General features: G+C 42.6%; 1 protein-coding gene across 3 annotated transcripts in view; it reads left to right on the top strand.

Moving 5' to 3' along the window:
* HERC3 (HECT and RLD domain containing E3 ubiquitin protein ligase 3) overlaps positions 1-18,432 on the top strand; it is a 47,006-nt gene that overhangs the window by 6,368 nt on the left and 22,206 nt on the right. For all 3 annotated transcript variants that reach the window (XR_004356898.1, XR_004356899.1, XM_032686916.1), the window contains exons 3-7: positions 11,783-11,942; positions 13,414-13,490; positions 14,096-14,317; positions 16,684-16,775; positions 17,774-17,904. Coding sequence is in view for 1 of the 3 variants with exons in the window: in XM_032686916.1 (XP_032542807.1) it covers positions 11,783-11,942; positions 13,414-13,490; positions 14,096-14,317; positions 16,684-16,775; positions 17,774-17,904 (682 nt within the window). In the remaining 2 variants the exon portion in view is untranslated. The remainder of the gene's footprint in view (positions 1-11,782; positions 11,943-13,413; positions 13,491-14,095; positions 14,318-16,683; positions 16,776-17,773; positions 17,905-18,432) is intronic.

Genomic DNA, 18,432 nt, shown 5'->3' with positions numbered 1-18,432 from the left:
GATCTCACGAATCTTGAATGCTGAAGTGTAGACTTCTATCCTGCCTTCAGCTAGGCTTGTAGAAGAGGGGCAGTCTGAGATTTTGAAATAGAAATAAAAAGTTCCCTGTGTTTGATCCCAAATGCCCTTCTACCCCTTAAATGAAGGGTCTGTCTCCAAGATGTGACACCAACTCCCAGTTATCTTACAGGTTTCATTTATTCTGATAAAGGTTGTGCAGTGCTACTCTCTGAGGGGCCTCTGGCCATTCTTGAGAAATCATGTGTCTCTACCAACACAGCACTACTGACTGTACCTGCAGTGGGATTTCTGCTGCCTGGGGCAGTTGGGAGGGATGTGCTGTAAAGCAAGGAACAGCTTCTCTTTAGAAGCTGTTCATGGTGAACAGTCACAGCAATCTTTAGGGTAACAGTAAACTTCGAGAGAGACCCATCCCAGATACTGCTGTGTGTGGATCTGTTTGTCTTCCAGCATTGGGAACTGAATTTCTTAGTTTTCTTCTGCAAGTAGGAACAAGGAGAATCAAGCCTTCCTCTTTCACCCTGACTTCCCCTGCATGGGATAAAGACAACCTTACACCTTCTGTATAGGAGGCTTGTCGAAGATCATGTTTTCTATTTTTGTGGACCTATGAATGAAGCCATGGCTAATAGATAGTGAAGATGTTTGTGTGGAACATAAGGTCCTGAGCTGTTGGAGATTATAGAGATGACTGTCTGAAGCAGAGAATGGGAGAAATGCCTGGAATTGGGAGTCTTGCAGTTGCATCTCTCCAGCCTCTGCTGGACAGAGTAGTGTGGGCTGAGGTCTCCCGGTTTTTCTGCCCTGTGGTTTGAATCTGACAAACTTGCGAGGGCAGCTAGAAGTGGGCGATCTCTGTCCAGCTCTGGAAGTGAGCCACGTCTCCTGCTTCAGGAAGCTGTGACATAGTACTGACTGTCCCCTTCAGGCAGCCCCTTGAGACCCATCTCTGGACTTCAGAAATGCTTACCATGGCCTGCAGAGTGTCTTGGTTGTGTTTGAGAGTAACACCGAGACAGGAAAATATGCAGGGGTTCTTGAACCTTTTGAAGGCTTTAAGACTTCATAGGAGTGGAGTGATCTCCTTCCTGCTGCCTAGGTCTTTGCTCATAAGAGGGAATTCCCTTTTATTTCTTATACTTTTTGTGTGTGTACATAAGACTTATGCTGCCAGAATGCTAAAGGCTTCAAATAGTATTTTCAGAATATATGGTCATGTTGTTTAGAGATGGTTATTTCCCAGCATGGTACTGGCTTGTGAATAGAATTCTGGGACTTTACAGTGCAATGAACATGGATCCAACCCTGTTCTCCTTCCACGGCTTGCAGGTTTTACTAGTGACTTCAAGTGGGAGAAGAGTTGTTATATTTGCAGTGAGTGCTTTTGAAGACTTTGCATCTCTTTCTTCCTTTACTACATATTCTGAATAGTTTTTTTCTCTTGTTCTGCTGTCCATTTACACATATCTGTAATAGGACTCAATTTTGCTTCTCATTCATGCTACTCACAAAAATGTCAAACGCTATAATTTCAGCAGTTCCTCTTGGAGGAGCCCTTAGAGGGCACCTTTTGAAACGAAAGAAAACTTGTTAATTAAAAAGCTGTGTTTACTGTCACATCAGCTGACCTCGTGAATGTAATGCAGAGACAGTTATAGCATCTGACAAAGTGATTCTTATGCCTCCCCAGTTCAGGGAACAGATATTACTGGGGAAGTGTGTGCCACTGAAAGAGTGTAAATCAGTAGATGTTTATTTTCTGGAAGTACCCTTTCCTTGGATTTTACATTATGTTGGTAAAATTAATATTTAAGATGACTAAGAAGTTTATCTTAACTAAAAGAACATTCTTTTTGACTAAAAGCTAACAGTCTGTGATTGTTTGACTCCCTACTTTTGACAACACCACATTAATACCAGGTGTAATACTCCTGTGGGCTCTATCAAGAGCCATCTTCCCACATTGTTACACTATTTACCAATTAATTGTTTCTTCGAATTTTGGTGATTAGCAAGCTGCTTGAGGAGTCCATCCCTCTTAGGGATGGATATCTGGCTTTGTTAATATTTAAATGGTTGTTTTTCCTCACCTCTTTCCTCCTCCTCTCCCCCCGTAGTTTGTGTCTTTGCAATCACTTGGCATGGAAGGGTAGATGCTGTTCCAGAGTTCTCACCTTGACCGTGGGCTGAGTTATAGAGTAGTGTAAAGCAACGAGCTGGTTGTTAGCAGTTCGTAAAGCTTTAAAAACATGCTTGAATCTGAGATGGGGAACTTGTTTTCAGGTCTAGAGATTTGTTCTCTTCAAGTAATTTGGACTTCATTTGGCTTCTGCTAGCGAGAAAACCTGGGCTTTGGTAATTAGTGTTTCGAGACAGTTACAGAAAAATGTGTTGAATTTGCCTCAAACTTTTCATCTGTTAACATACAGTGACAAACCCACTTTTTTACCATATTTCCTGTCTAGATGCTATTGTGCAGGGGAGCAGGGTTGCTGTGTGTATTGTGGAATCTATCTCCTTATAGCTGCAGGGTAGAAATACCATAATTAAGTTAATTTTCTTTCAAAAACCAGGAAAAAACACCACCAAAACAAATAAAAACCCCCACTACACGACCCAGATCCTCTGGATTTCTCTGACCTTTCTTTCAAACATAAGTCCACTTGTCCTGAACTTCAGCACAGGGTTACAGCGATGAGAGACCTCTGTGCTCATTGCGGATGCCTGTGAATCATAAACCCTGTAACAGCTGAGAATTCAGATGTGCAACCTGCTTGGAAGGACAGTCTGTGTGGATCTTCCTCTTTTAGCTTCTTCCTGGTGGGTGAGAAGTCAATCAGGAGGTCCTGGTTGTTCTGGAGGAGAGGTGACAGAGCTTATGTTTATTGTGAGCAGGTGGCTGCTACATTGAGTACAGAAAGTTGAGAGCCACTTACTGGTGGGATGGTCAGTGGCAGGAGAATGCTTAGTTCTCCCTGCCTTTCTCCTCCTTGCATGAGTGAAGCAGTGCAAAATAAGAGCTTAAACACACAGCAAGGAGGTTCCACTGAGCAGGCTTTTCACAAAGGATCTGGGACAGTTTTGTCCCACTGTTTGGGCACGGAGCTGAGGCTCAGCACACAGCTACTGCAGCACTTCCTAAGTGCTGCGGTCTGTAGGAGTCCTGCTTTGCATTCATCCCATTTTCTCTGTACCCTGAAAGCAGAGCTGTGTGCCCTAAAAGATGTAATAGAGGCATGACAGCCCTGCTTCAAGGCATCAGTCCCGATAAAGGGAGGACGTGCCTGGAAATGAACGTGCTGAGGGATCTGTGGGAAGGAGAGGCCTGTGCAGAGTCAGCTCTTTGGTGTTGTTCTGCAACTGCTGACATTAAACTGGAAAAATAATAAAGGAGTATGACACAATTTATGTTTCAGCACCAATTTTAAGTGTTATTTGTAAAAAGAGTCAGGTTATTAAACTGACCACCCCTTGCAGAGTCAGGTATGTTCATTTGTACTCAACCCTTTTGCTCCTTTGGTCACTCACAGAATCTGACCAAGCTGTATGAGGTTATTACACCTTCAGTAGTAACTGCAGCAACATGAGTTTGCTTTAAGGTGTGTCCATGTTGGCTGGATTGATGTTTTGGGCTTCAGAATAATTTTAAAATTAGAAACAGGATTTAAAACTGACTTCATTTAGACACAGTAGGTGTGTGGCACTAATGACTGTCCCCTTTCCTGAAACCATGCTGAAGCTGAAAGATGAGTTCAGGATAAAATGGGTGTGTAACTGCGTGTGGGGGTAAAGGAAGATGGTAGAAAAGAAGCTGGAGGTGATAGACAAAAGTTTTCTGAATGCCCCAACCTTTTTGTAATCATCAAGCTGAATATGTAGGGCTGAGAATCACAGCTTCTAGGAAAGATTTAATAGTTTGGTGGCTGTTGATGCTGGAAGTTGGGTTTTCTTGTCTTCAGGATGTGACAAATCATACAGAATGCTGTAACAGCCTGATACTGCACCTTAAGCAGTTTTGGAAATAAGACTTTATCTCAAAGATCTATGTGAAACTCCTTTTTCTCAGAAATCAAATATTTTTGCTAGCTGAAAAGAACTGTGAAGAAATGCTTACTGTCTTCAACATCTGACCTGCCTTTGAAACAGTTGCCTGCCTATATAAACTCACTGAAAAGGAATGTACAGATGATCTCAGAATTTTCTCAGAATGCCCAGTAGATAAAATTAATAATTTTTAAAAAGTGTTTCATAGCACTGCATTCTTTACCTCCTTTTTCCCAGTCACTGTGCTTCTTTGCAGTAATGTATTTTCAAGCAGTATTTGTGAACCTGATGGGGATGTCCTTGAAAGCAAGGGCAAGGGTGCTCTGTTGAGTCTGCACTGTGCAGGTGTGGCTTTTCAGGAACATGTGGCTTTGTCTTGCTCCCATTCAAACCACTGCAGGATTGAAATAAATGGAAACAGTGAGGAACGCAGCAAATGCTTTTGAAAATCATATACTACTTAATCAAAGCCTAGGGCCTGCCACGGGTGAGACTCTGTCAAGTGTCACTGCTTTGCAGTGTGTAGTACTAGCACATCAAATCTGGCATCTACACACATCCATCTCCCTAATGCCCCCTTACACCTCTACTGTCCACCCTCAACCTGTCACTCCAAGGTCTAGCACATCCTGCTCCCATTGGGTTTGCTGCCTTGGAGCTGTTGTACCTTCTGGGGTGTACGTGATGGACCTTGGGGATTTCTCAGTAGTCATGGCCCAGCCACAGCTTCTCTGCTGCCAGTGGCCAGCAAGCCTGGCTGAGTGACCACATTTACAGCAGTAGCCTGAAGAGAAGAACAGGCTCTCTCTGGGTTTTCTGAACGTACGTTTTTCCTGTTTCTTTCGCAAGTCCTGGTGCATTCCCTCTTTGAAAGAGCTACCCTTATTTGTTTACCTCCAGGGTCTGAAGCTCAATTCTTCCCTCTGCCAGCTTGTCAGACAAACCTTCTCTGCCTGACTAGTCCTTTCCAAGAGCCTTCTCCAGCTGACTGTGCCCTTGCCAGTCTACCTATGGCTCCTTAAAGAGAGTGTGTCCCCTAGGCAAAAGGCAGCGATGTAAGGAAGCAAGACTTTCTATGTCTGTGTCTGAGGAAGGGCTTTGCTTTCGCAGGGTAGGTGTCTGCGTTCACAGCTGTGAGGGGGAGTAACTGGCAAAGCATAGGTGAAGTGACACCCTGGGGTGTCATGGTGGCCTCTCACTTCTTGGTCTTACATGAGCACAAGCAGCTTTATAAAGTGAAGGCAGTGTTAATAACTAAACCAACCTCTCTCAGATTTAAGACTAAGTAGCCGTGCTAAGTAAATTAATGAGCAGTACTGAGTATGTTGTGAAGGGAAACAGTTATTTCTATGTGTCGTTAGTGTCTGTGGATGAAAGGGGACTGCAGAATCCTTTGTTACCTGGAACATTCTTTACCTATGAATTGTGTTCCCACCCCTGTGATCAACAGTGTTCCTGGGGAGCGTCACCTGCTTTGGTCTGCCTGCTGTGCTTTACTGTCCTCCTCCTTTTATTTTTTGCTCAGTAAGTCTACTCTCTGTTTATGTTTGCTCCCTTGTAACCAAATTATCAGAGTCTTATAGTGCTGCTGTTCTTTGATCGGGCTTCTCTTGATACTGCTCTGCTTTCCACTGCAAGTGTAGCAACAGTTCACGAAGTTCAGGAAAGGAAGACCTCAAGAGCTGCAAATTGCTCCTGGAAGGATATAGTAAACTTCAAGTACTGAAAGTTGGAGGAAGTTACATGTTAATGTAAACATTTGCTTGCTCCATACTTCAAAACTTTTGCCCCATTCTAAGAGAAGTTTCAGCATAAGATGGGCTGCCATGTATGGGTGAGAGCAGCAGGCAGAAAGCCAAGGTAGCTGTTGTACAGTGGAGATGGGATTTGCTCTTGTAGTCTTGTGCTGTTATGGGTGCAGAACACAGAGTTCTCCCCACCCTTGTGTGCAATAGCGTCACATAGTCTGAACATAAGATGCAACAAGCACATAATGTCTTTGTAGAGAGGCTTGGCAAGGAGGAGGAAGGGAGGTTGGTGAAATTGTGGAGCTGGTGTCAGGCAGGGCGGTTCCAGCTGCCTACGTGTTGTGTGTCTCGTCTGCCTGGCTGTGCCAGGGACTGTGTAGAGTCACCAAGGTGTGTTCTTGAAACTGTCCAACAGCCCTTGTTTCCTCCCTGTGCACGTTCTTGTGGTATTACTGCGGCCAAACCACAGCGTGCAGAGGTGGTGTGAGTGAAGCCACAGGAGCAGTTTTAGCTGACTGGGTTAGATTATGTTTTCAAAAAGCACATGACAGCTTTGCAAAGTCTGTAGTTTGCTTAAGTGGTTTATAGAGTCTGATTTCTTCATCCTAGTTCCCGAGTACAGATGTTGTGTGTGACAGCTGTGAGTAGTGTGAGATGCCTAGGTGGTCGGAGTTGAAAGTATGCAGGAGGAAATCAGAGGGTCATTCTTGGGAGCTTTAAAGGAGAGAGGCAGAGGCAAAAAGGCCTTGACAAACACCATGATTTCCTCCTCCTCAATTACCAGTTGCCAAATGGCAGAATCACACTTTCACTGGGAATGGTGTTTCCTGGAAAAGTTGGTGAGTGTACTTGTGCTGCTACTGGTAAAAAAAATATCGGTATTTTACTGGTATTACCGATAAAAACATTGAATAGCTAGAACATTGAAGTTACGCTGACAAAAAAAAGGAGAAACCTTCATAGGGGGAGGGAGAAATCTTGGGCATGCCTCTGTCTTAGTGCACTCCCGATTGCAAGGATTTGGGTTGCTGCACTTTGTTCTCTTTTCCTCTTTCCAGTTTCATTAAAACACTCTGACGTGTTTTAGTGCTTGGCTGACTTTATTAGGACTGAAATCATGAAGCTTATCACAGCCTAGAAATACAGCCAGGATATCCATATGCAGAAGCGTCTCTGGGATGTGCTGTTGGAGACTGGGCAATCAGCAGTCAGCTGAAGTTTACTACTTAATGTATAAAAATCTTGTCAGGACATTTGGTAGATCCGCTGTTGCGTACTTGCTTTTTGTAGAGTGGCTTAATAAAATGCTCATGATTGATAAGTTTGGGCTGTAGTGTTTTTCTCATTTCCTCATGGTGCTTGTTGAAGGCAGTAACAGATTTTCATGGAGTTTTTGGCTGTTGAATCAGGCTTCCCTATGTGCTAATGCTGCTAGTGTCACCTTGTTAGATGGTTTGATTTGTTGGTGTAATTCATCTCCAAAAGGAGAGAACTTGGCTCCTTTCCTATGAGAATTAAGGCTTTTCAGTACTCGGAGAATAGAAAGATCATATGAGTGACATTTATGTGGTTGTCGGTGTCTGATTAAATATTCAGCTACCTTGTGTATTAAAACATTGTATTGGACAGTTCTGATTTTTAGATCTCAGTTGCACAATGCTCACTCATCCTCAGTGTGGATGTGGACTATATTAACAACCATGGCAATGCAAAGAAATTGGCTCATCTGTCCTTAGACTTGCCAGTTGTTAGCATTTAACCCAGAGGAATTTCTTATCTTACCTTACCTTACCTGTTTCTTTCTTCCCTTTGTTTCCACCGCCATCTCTTATCCAGGCAAGCTAGTAAGACACTTATTTTAGAGAACCTCTGAGCACTTTCCTTGCTGAAAGCAACAACCAAGATGAGCAAAAGCTCTGAGTTTCTTGTTGTCAAGCTGGGGAGGCAATGAGAAATTTTGGCCAGGTGTCCAAGCAGGCTGAAATCACTTGAAACTCTTCCAAGACGCAGCTTCTTCTCACCAGTGAAGAAATCCAGATTTTGACACTGAAGGTGTAACCTCAGGGCTGGTAGTTTCTCAGGCAGTAGAAGCCATCTGGTGCTGTTCATGTACATCCCAGAACACATATGGCTGAAGGATTTTACCACGTCCTCTAGCAAAAGCCTGTCTTGTGAGCAGCTGGAAGCTATACATGGAAAGGGTGTACCAACTCTCTGATAAAATTACTAGGAGTAGGAAGGCTAATTAATCATTCATTGCCTGTAAATTCTAATTAGAGCAGTATAACTGAGTGCTTTGTGCTTGTAGCAGTCACAGAAACTGAAAATCTTGTATAGCTTTTCAACGCTCTGGGGACAAAGCACAGGCTCTGTTTTATAAATAGTGAAACTATGGACTGAAGGTGGGCTTTTCAGGGGTTTTCATTCTTAGCTCAGCTTTACTGCCATTTCCAAACCTTCAAGCTAAATGCACCGATTGTCAGAAAGCTGAGTTACAGAAACATGTGCCACTTATCCTCAACTTTTGCAAACCGAGAAAACACGGGAGCAGTCCTGGGAAGCAGGTCTGTCACCTTTCAGAAATGGGCTATCCTGACAGCGTTTTGCCTCATTCTTTACTCCAGTGCATATTTTATGAAGAGATCTGACAAGGTTAAGACCAAAAAAGGTCAAATCTTAGTATGTCCAAAAAAAAAGTCAAACCTTGATATGTGTATTTGTGGTTCTGTGGGTTAAAGTGGACAGAAGAAGAGAAATGAAAGTTGGAACTCCACCAAATGTGAAGAACTGACTTTTGACCATTGGTGCTGTTTTGAGACAGCTGACAGCTTCAGAAAGAAAAGATTGTGTCAATGTGTACTTCTTGGAACTTGTGGGTTTTTGTTTGTATTTTGAAAATTTTATGAGGTGTTGAAATACTGTATTGCATAACTCCTTCAGCCCTTCCCTGTTGCTTTCAGGGTTTTGTTCTGCTTAGTTTTGTATATAATTGTGCCCGTTAAGCTCCACTTGACTGGTTTTATTCATCTATTACTGAAGACACTATACTAAGAATAAACTTCACCCTTTGTGCCCTTCATCTCAGTGCAATGATACATCTTTTCTAAGGAATGAATAATGGTGTTGTGATGCTTTGGAAATTAAAACAAATGGATACAAACCACTAAAATGTGTAATATTTTGATGTGAGGAAGGGGTGAAAGATCAATGAAGTAGTAATTGTCAGATTTTTTGATAATACTACCCATGTTAGCTGGGAGAAGGTACATGTGGTGACTTGGCAAGCCTGATAATTAACTGGGACCCTTGTTGGACTGCCTGGACAGCCTGTGCCCCCAGGGGAAGGCTGGCATTTTTCCATCTCCAGAAGGAAATGTGTATGAGTGTGTAAAACTTAAACTGTTTGGCATTTACAGGCGAGCTGCTACTGACAGAGTCTTAGGAATGTACTGTGGTGAGGTGGGCCATACATGTGTGTTTCTAAAGGCAAAGATCTTCAGCTCCAAGACAGGCATGTTTTATTCTGTCTGTGGTTATCCAGGGTGTCTAGATGAGACTGTACTCTGTTTCATGGGTGAGCAGTGCAGTCACTGAAGGCTTTCAGTGACACAGGGCAGCTTTTGAAAACAAGTTGATGTTTATTAGTCCCTTGAGATGGCACATAGAGCAAGGTCACGTTTGTGTTGCCAAATTAAACTTAAGATGGAGCCAGTGGGGACTGAAACAACCCTGGATTTCTAAGCCTGTTGTATGTCCTCTCAGTTTCCCAGTGTGTGAAGTCCTTGCCACAGCCTCATACCTTAGGGCACTCTTTCTCTATTTGCAGTACTGCTGTGGTCAGACTCCTGCCCGCTCCAGCTCCTGATACTGATCTTTGGTCACTGGAGTCTTCTGTCACCTTCCCACAGTTCTCCAGTGGTTCAGGGTCAGCTCTTGGTAGTCCTTCCACAGCAAATAAGACATGTATACTTACTGTGGCAAATACTGCTTTCTCAGGGAAGAAATTAGCTCATTCATGCCTGCAGGTAGCAGAACAATCTATTATGGGTGCCCCAGCATCCCATACTGTCCACATTTGCTTCTTTGTGAGATTTGTGATGTCCTCTGGAGTGTTGGGCAGTGTGCAGGGACCAACTGTGAAAGAAGGGCAGGCTGGTGAGTTTATGACCACTTTGAAGAGCTCAGTTGCTCTGGATAAGAGCCAAGTCTCAGTGTACACTGCCAGTAAGATTATAGAGAAATGATGGGTACACGAGTCAAAGGGTTTTCCTTGGAGGAGTGGATGGCTTCATCCTTCTCTCCTTTTAGTGGTATATAGTCCTCTCTAGCAGCAGCTTTTGTTTTGGGCTTTTGGGTCCCAGTACAGAAACACACTTGTCTGAACTTAGGTGGTGTGTCTGGCACATTGCAGCAGGTATTTTTTGCCTTGCTGGATGACTGAGAGGAAGACACCATAGCCACATGTGCTGCTGAGATCCCTTGTCCACTGTTTGTTATTGACCTTGACCAGCCCTTACAGCTGCTGGCTTTTTAGAGCTCACAGATAAAAATAGGCTCCCTAAGTAATATATGCAAACGAACATAAACCAAGCTGCCAAGCAGTGCCATAGTTGGACGCTTAATGGCCCAAGTGTGGAAACTGTGTGTATTAATTGAGGACAAAATGTGTTATTGGATGGTAGGGCTAAAGGGTGGTTGGGTAGCAGGCAGGCCTCAAGCTCTCCTGAAAATTTATGTGCTTATTACTTGTAAACTGCACCTCCAGTGAAGCACATGTTCAGGTGGCATTTTCCTCTGCTAGAATACATATTTAAATAATTGTCACCTTTTTCTTCCATAACACCCATTATGGATTTTTCTCCTGCTCATTCTCTTGACTCCCAGACTTATAAGGCAAGCCCTCCTAAAGGGGGTGCCTTCCTCCTACATTTATTTAAGACATATAGATTGATTGGTGTGAAGATTTTGGTGCTAAGTGTGTGAATGATTTCTGGATGCTCTTGATGTGGGGTATCATTTTCATAGAATGGCATGTAACTACTCTTTCGTTTCATGTCATAGGCAAGTGGGACTTAAGTAAAACTGATTCCTGCATTGTAGCTTACAGGGTGAAATCTTTCTTCCTCCAGCTGGAACATTTGTATTTATAATGAAAAGCAACTTTGCTTCTGTCTGGTGTGCAGAGAGTTTTTCCATCAGTTGTGTAATATTTCCATTTGTAAAAACTCTGTGTAATGAATAAGATCTGGTTATAGATACTGTAACAGTAGTTGTCAAGCCTGCTTCAGTTGCCTAACGTGATGTAATGATGAGAAGTCAATTGTGGGTATCTCCCAGAGGACTGAGGGATGATCTTTATTTCTTTTATATCTTTTATACCTCCGTTAAGGCCTTCTTGCTTTACTTCCTTTTTATGGGACTTTTTTAATGAGTGTTTGACATGGGATGTTGTAACACACACATCAAGCAGTAAAGCAGGGTGTGGTGTATGGGTTGTGAATAACATCCCAGCTTTGTGGATGACTTGTCTTCATTGGACGTGAGAGCTGTGGAAGATCAACTATGTTTTACAGGGTCTGCTGTCTTCTTGGTCTTGGCTGATCCCTGAATCAACACCAAGTGAGAAAACCTCAAATCTGGGAAGTCTACTTGTTCTTAAATAACTTGATAGGTGGTTCCCTGTGTCTGAGACTGGCTGGGTATAGTCTGTCATTGTGCTTAGGGGCATGTACCTACCTGCCTTCTATGGCTTTCAGACCAGGCTTTCTGAAGAGCTCAGCAGTGACACATTTTCAGTAAATCTAGTGCTTTTTCTCATGTAGGAAGTCTTTTAAAACTAAATTGTGTATCAGTGCACTCATTTGAATGGCTCTGCATACAGATTTGCACTGACCTCATGTCTGTGTGTTACTGTGAGATGTCTGAGAGATGAATCCTGTGACCACAGAGGTTTTTTTTGTTTCCCTCAGAGCAAATTGGAGCCCTGGCTGGGCAGCACATTGTGCATGTGGCCTGTGGGGAGTCTCACAGTGTGGCACTCAGCGACCAGGGCCAGCTCTTCTCCTGGGGCGCCGGCAGCGATGGACAGCTGGGACTCACCACTATGGAAGATGCAGTGATGGTACCAAGGTAAACATATAACACGTTCAGATTTCCTTAAGGAAGCTCCTTGAAGGTGATACATCAAGGGTTGCTCACCTTCCAGGCTGGCATTGGTGGGAGAGTCACTTTCTCTCAGTGGGGCAATAATAGTGCACTTCCCATGTAGGGTTGTAAGGGTGATTCCTTCTCCTTTTCAGTACTGTTCTGGTGCTTCCTGAGTCCCCCAGGACTCAGAACAGTCCTCAGGAGGTTTGGGGTAGGACAAACCTTCTGTATGCCGGTGGTTGAGGCATGAAAAAGAAAATTGGAGTGTGCTTGGCTTCCTCAATGAAAAATGCCATAATGTTTTGTGCAGAGCAGGGAGGTGCTTGAGGGAGGACTCAAAAACAGAAATGCTGTGAGACTCATCTCTCTTTCAGTCCCCAGGATGATAGGAGAGACATTTCAAGAACAGGGAAATAAATTATATGGCTGAATGAAATGGCACTTCAGCTCTGAAACTCTTTTTCAGTGTTACCTGTTAGCAGCAAAACTACTACACCACCCTGCTGCAATTCTGAATAGTGAGTGTTTCTCAGAAACTTTAGGATGGTGACCAGTTTTATTAACTTATTTAGTGTCTCTTACCTGTGTTAGAGAACTAATAGGCTTAAGTGCAAGGACCTATAGAGATGGTGGTAGGGGCAGAGGCCAGTGGCAGACACCAAGATTCCTCCATCCAAAGCAGTTCACAGTTCTTACCTTACCACCATAGTAATGGTAACTGGTCCCTTTGAGTTCTTACCTTACCACCATAGTAATGGTAACTGGTCCCTTTGCACTTCATGTTGTTTTATCATACTGTAGCCTGTCATTTGGTCTGCCGCTGCAGATCCAGTGCAGAGCAGAACTTTGGGACATCTCTCTAGGATGGCTGTCATTATTGAAACAGTATTTAAAGGAAGAGTTTCAATTACAGAAGATTAATGTTTGAGCTGAAGGGCTCTGTGGGAAGACAGTCCTTAACTTGCACATGGTTCCTATATAACTAGAGAGAGACAGGCTCACATGTCAGTGTGATAGCGCCATTTTAAAAATTACATTTTTGTGAAATAACTTGAACCTTTGACATGCTATTCTCTGTACAAAGCACTGAAGAGGTTTTGGTGTTGTAACTCATGGGAACTGCTACGCCCCTGACAACATGAAAAATGTCAGTGCCTGAAAAAGAATAGTGAGAGAGACACCAAGAAACAGCTATTTCCACCATTTCCAGATGGTTGGATTCAGTGTTACAGTAAAAAACATAGCTGAGTTAGTAGTCAAGTGTCTCAAGGTCTCCACAGATTTACATCTGTTATGTATGGATCTGTATCACCTTCAAGACTGTGTTCTTCAGTCTCAAAACCATAGGTTGTGTGTATGTGTAAAACAAGTATCTGGGTGGAAATCATAGTTTTTATCTAAGGTGATACTGTATTTGTGGACACTTATTCTAAAATAGTGTCGTCGTCTTCAGGTTGATAAAGAAATTGAACCAACAGACGATACTGCAGGTTTCCTGTGGGAATTGGCATTGCCTGGCTCTGGCAGCAGGTACTGTAGCATTCACTATTAATTACCAAAATTTGTGCTGTTATTTTGCACAGTGTCCAAGACTGCATGTTTCTGCAAATAAACCAAGGACATCCCATACCCTGACTGCTTTCAGGCCACATGGGATGTTATAAAATGGATCAGGTACGATGAATATGGAGGAAAAGCGTTGCCAGTACTGTCAAGAAGGAAAGCATTACACACAGACCACCCACTGTCTCAGGGGTGAATAATGGCAGGAACATTTAAAAGCTTTCAATCTTGATATAGAAAAATGTATGTAATTAATGTCTTTGTGTTGAAATGATCTTTGACTATTACTCTTCTGTGTGCAACATGTGGACTGTACTTTGTTGCACTGTTTAAATTTCAGCAGTTGTATGTTGTATTTTGCACTTAGTTGCTTGTTTGTTTATTTATCTGGTGGCTTCAGGCTGTGCTTTTATTTGAGCAAATAATGTCTTGCTTGATTTTATTTTATTTCTTTTTTATCATGAGACTTGGGTGGGAGCAAAGCCTCCAGCACTTTTTCTTGTTCATTTGGACAAACTTGCTTTTCTGTTGACTAGCTTTTACTCACCATTCTATTTCTTTCTTTGTTTTAGATGGCCAGTTCTTTACATGGGGCCAGAACCACTATGGTCAGCTGGGCTTGGGCAAAGAATGTCCCTCCCAGGCCAGTCCACAACGTGTCAAGTCTCTTGATGGGATTCCTTTGGCTCAGGTTGCTGCAGGTGGAGCCCACAGTTTTGCCCTTTCTCTCTCAGGAGCTGTGTTTGGCTGGGGGAAGAACAGCTCAGGACAACTGGGACTGAGTGATGAACGAGGTATGAAAATTATGCTCCCAGTTGAAAGAAGGATAGACTACTCCTTTTGCATTGACATTGTATTTTTAGTGAGTGGATATGTAATGCTCAACAACTCCTCTTGGGATGAGACAGCAGAGAAACAATCTCTGTCTCTACTAAGGCTTTTCATACTTTGTAGGAACAGAAACACATTTTTTTTCCCCTTCTGGGGAAGTGAGGGAGGGTCAAAAAGAAAGGTCTTTTGAGTGTGAGTGTCAGCATGCAGTCATCAAAGGAAGGGCTCATTCTTTCTCCCTCCTCTCAAAATTGCTTTGTCCATATTTTGTTTGAAGTTGGTGGGGAGCAAAGGCTCTCCCTGAAGAACAGCAGGCTGAAGCCATCCTCCTGTTTGCCAACATAATTTTTGACTGGTGAGCATCTGTATACAAAAAAATGTTGGCAACACAGAATATCTCCACGTTGTAAAATGCTCTGTAGTTTATTTGTTGCACAATTTGCCAGACACATACTACAATGGCAGTTTTTTCAGGTTCCCATGTTCAGTGGAGCCTAGCCATCAAAAGGCTCAAAGATGTTTATAAATTAGGCTGAAGAGCAGATACCAGTACTCTGAAAAGCCCAGATCTCCCGTGCTTGTTGTTCACACATTCTTAACGTTTTGCAATAAAACAAATGAATGGGAGATTTCCTTCGAAGCTTCAAATCAACCTCTTTATCATTTTCTGCATAGTTACTGAATAGCTTTAAGCTCTGCATAGTTGCTGAATGTTGATGTGGTACCTATCATGCAGAGATAACTTATTTTGCGTAAATGAGTACACAAGATGTATATATTTGTAATTGTTACATTACATAATGCAGTAGCATATAAACACTATGTTGCAAGGGCAAAGGGTTACCTCACATTTTGTGTATCTATAATGAAATGAAGCATTTTGACAACCCACCTTACCAACTGAAACATATTTAAAGCAATTACTCAAAAAACAGCCTATAGTTTAGCAAAGGAGGTTAATATGTTGTATGCATGTTTTTGTCTTGCTTCACACTTTTTGGAGTACGAAACACACTTGTAAAACTTGTAACATATTTTGTCTTCTCTCAGAAATGCTACAGGTCTGTTCTCTTGTACTGTATGTAAACTAGAGCTGATCTAATGTAACAGCAGCAGTGTTTTTTCCATGTAGGTTGCCAGGTAATTCCTTCTAATTTCAACAGAGCTGCAGGTTACATATGAGAGGCTTGCTTTGACATGGGGCTAATCTTAAATGCACAGAATAGGCATCTGCTCACGGGGTGTTGCTGGCCAGGGATCACACTCTGCTTACCCCTCAGTGCATGGCACTGTAGTAAATATGTGATATTTATGGTAAGGGAATCACAGTAGGACAGTGTGAATTATACTTGGTGAACATGAATAGTGAAGTCTACAAATATGGGGATTCTGCAGTACTTGTTATTTAAACAATTATGCTGTAGAGGTAGGTGTCCTTCCTGTCAAAAGAAAGATCAGAGTGGTAAAATATAGAAAAAACTAAATGAAATCTGCTCTCCATTCTAAATCCATGGAAATATGACTGTTTTCCTTTCACTACCCAAAAGAAAAGCACCTTATAACTCCTTAGGTGAGAATCTTAAAAAGTAGACAGCTTCTATAGATAGAAACCTGAGGTTTTGTTGGTGTAAAGTAAACAGCTGCTCCCCTTATTATCTAACTGTTTTGGGGTGCCTACTGCTCCTTGAAATGCTTAGCTTTTATTTTTACATCAGTAAAACCTTGCTTACTGTGTTCATCCCCGGGAGACACACTTATAATGATTAGGAATGTCAGAGAGGAGAAGAGCATCACTTAATGGTCGGCAGTGATTAGCCTTTGCAAGTAGGAGGATCTGCTTAGAGGATGACAACAGAAGGAAGGCTAGGTATTTAAATACACATTGGGATTCAGCTTGTCATGTGTGTTGCACAAGTGTCTCCTACGTGTCAGGGTTGTTCTACATGGAAAAGGTCTAAGCAAGGTTTTGGAAACAAATGTTTGCAGTCATCACGGAGGAGTCTGAAATGGGGCATGAAGCTGAAGGTGGATGTAGCTAGGCTGCACTCATCATATCTCCACATGGCAAGTGCATGTTGAGTTTATACAAGATTCTCAACATTTTTATTCTTGCTCTGGACAATTTTGTTTGAGTCAGTCAAGTCTTGTAAGAATTGGAGAGGAAAAGTGGCAGTGAAGTACTCAAGGACATGGTTTTTTTCACCACCGTTGTTTAAGCTTCCCTTGTGCTCATAGGCCAAGTCTGAAAGTCAGACTGCCAGTGGTTTTCTCAGACATGTAGGTTTGTGTTTATGAAACAGCTTCTTTATTTTCTTTGTCTTCAATGCAGACCGAGAATCCCCTTGCCACGTGAAGCTGTTGCGATCTCAGAAGGTTGTTTACATCAGCTGTGGAGAGGAACACACAGCAGTCCTGACAAAGGTAAAGATGCTAACTTGGGAACCCTGGCTGCTGTCTTGCCTGCCTGGTGGTTTCACAATAGTTTCCTGAGTAATGGTAGAAAACAACAGATTGACTTACTGTATTCCTTCTGACTCCAGTAAAAGAAACTAAGTGGAAAGTATAGCCTAATTATTTATTCTGAGATTTATTGCCAACACGATCCTTTGCTGGTTTTGAAGATGAAGATGTTAATAAACTGTGGCACTGAATAGCAAAACTCAGGTGAATTGCTTAAAGAAATCAGCTTTGAGCAAAAAAAATTTAACATGCACATCCAAAGGGGTGAAAATAGCATTTTGTTGGAAAATAGAGTGATACTGTGCATCAGAGTAAGATGGAAGCCAAAATGAATGAGTGTTTAAATGAAACAGTCACTCTCAGCATTTACAAGAGGTTTACAATTCCAAACCTGCTGCTTCCAAGTGGTGTATAGCTCAGTGAACAGAGGAGAGGGCTAGAATTTGAAAGATAATGTCTCAGTTCTTGCCTTGCCTCTGCCACTTTGTAGCTGTTGCTTCCTGTTTTGGTGCCTCAGTGTCTTCCACCGTAAAATGAATTTAATAGCTGACTTTGGGATCCCTGTGGGATCAACACCATTGTAGAAGACTAGTTCTGCAGAAGCTCATGTTCAAAGAAAAAAGTCACAGTGTGTTTTTGATCAGCAGCTGACAGAGATGTGTGTAAAGTATTGGCTACTCAGATATGTTTAAACCCTGCTGGGATTTCAGCTTCATCTGGTGATGGTGGAGGGAAGCTTCTGTAATTTAGACATACATAAAGATAATTCCGTTCATTTCTGATGGGTGGCAAAGTAGCTTATTTGGAAGCTGCATTAGCAGAACCCAAATTTCTCTTCTGAATCCTTTGGAAATCCCCAGCAATCTCTGCCTAAGCTTGGGCTCATACTGAAACTGGAGTCAGATACTGCTGGGTTATGGGTCCCTAAATGGAGACTATGCTGTTTGATTTGCTAACAGAGTGGAGGGGTGTTCACGTTCGGTGCAGGTTCCTGCGGGCAACTGGGACATGACTCCATGAATGATGAAGTGAACCCCCGAAGAGTTCTTGAGCTAATGGGCAGTGAAGTATCCCAGATTGCTTGTGGCAGGTAAGTCCTCTGTGCAGTCAGAAATTTTCTCCGGTGTAGGTTAATGCTGGTACTGAGTTATGTAGATAGGGGGAATAGTCTCGCTTCTGCATTCTCTGTGTCAAAACTAAATTAAATTAAATTTTACTTTCCATGAGAATTTTAAGGCCCTCTAAAGGAGATTGGTTTTTAGTTGAGGTTGAACCCTGTGCTGTTACCTGTAAAAGATACTTTTCCGTATTAATAATTCAGCAAGAGTTCAAAGCAGCAGCCCATTTGGTCACAAGTTTCCAGCCCCTTTCATGAAAAGTGTGTTAGTAACACTAGTGGTGTGTTGTTGGCTTTTGATTTGTACAGGCTTAGCAAATGGCTAAGCTAATACTGTGAGCCTGATATCAACACAGTGCTGGCACAAGCTGCTCTTTGTCATTTCCACCTAAAGAGCTCCATCCCATAAACTGGTGCCATCAGGTGGCAAAAACTGAGCATTGGTGCTCGTGTAAAGATGCTGCTTGGCAACAGCACCTGGCCTAGGGGAACTGAGAGTAA

Source organism: Chiroxiphia lanceolata, chromosome 4, assembly GCF_009829145.1.
Source record: "Chiroxiphia lanceolata isolate bChiLan1 chromosome 4, bChiLan1.pri, whole genome shotgun sequence".
NCBI classification, from domain to species: domain Eukaryota; kingdom Metazoa; phylum Chordata; class Aves; order Passeriformes; family Pipridae; genus Chiroxiphia; species Chiroxiphia lanceolata.
The sequence above is the reverse complement of the archived record's forward strand: the minus strand, read 5'-3'. Positions and strand labels throughout refer to the sequence as shown.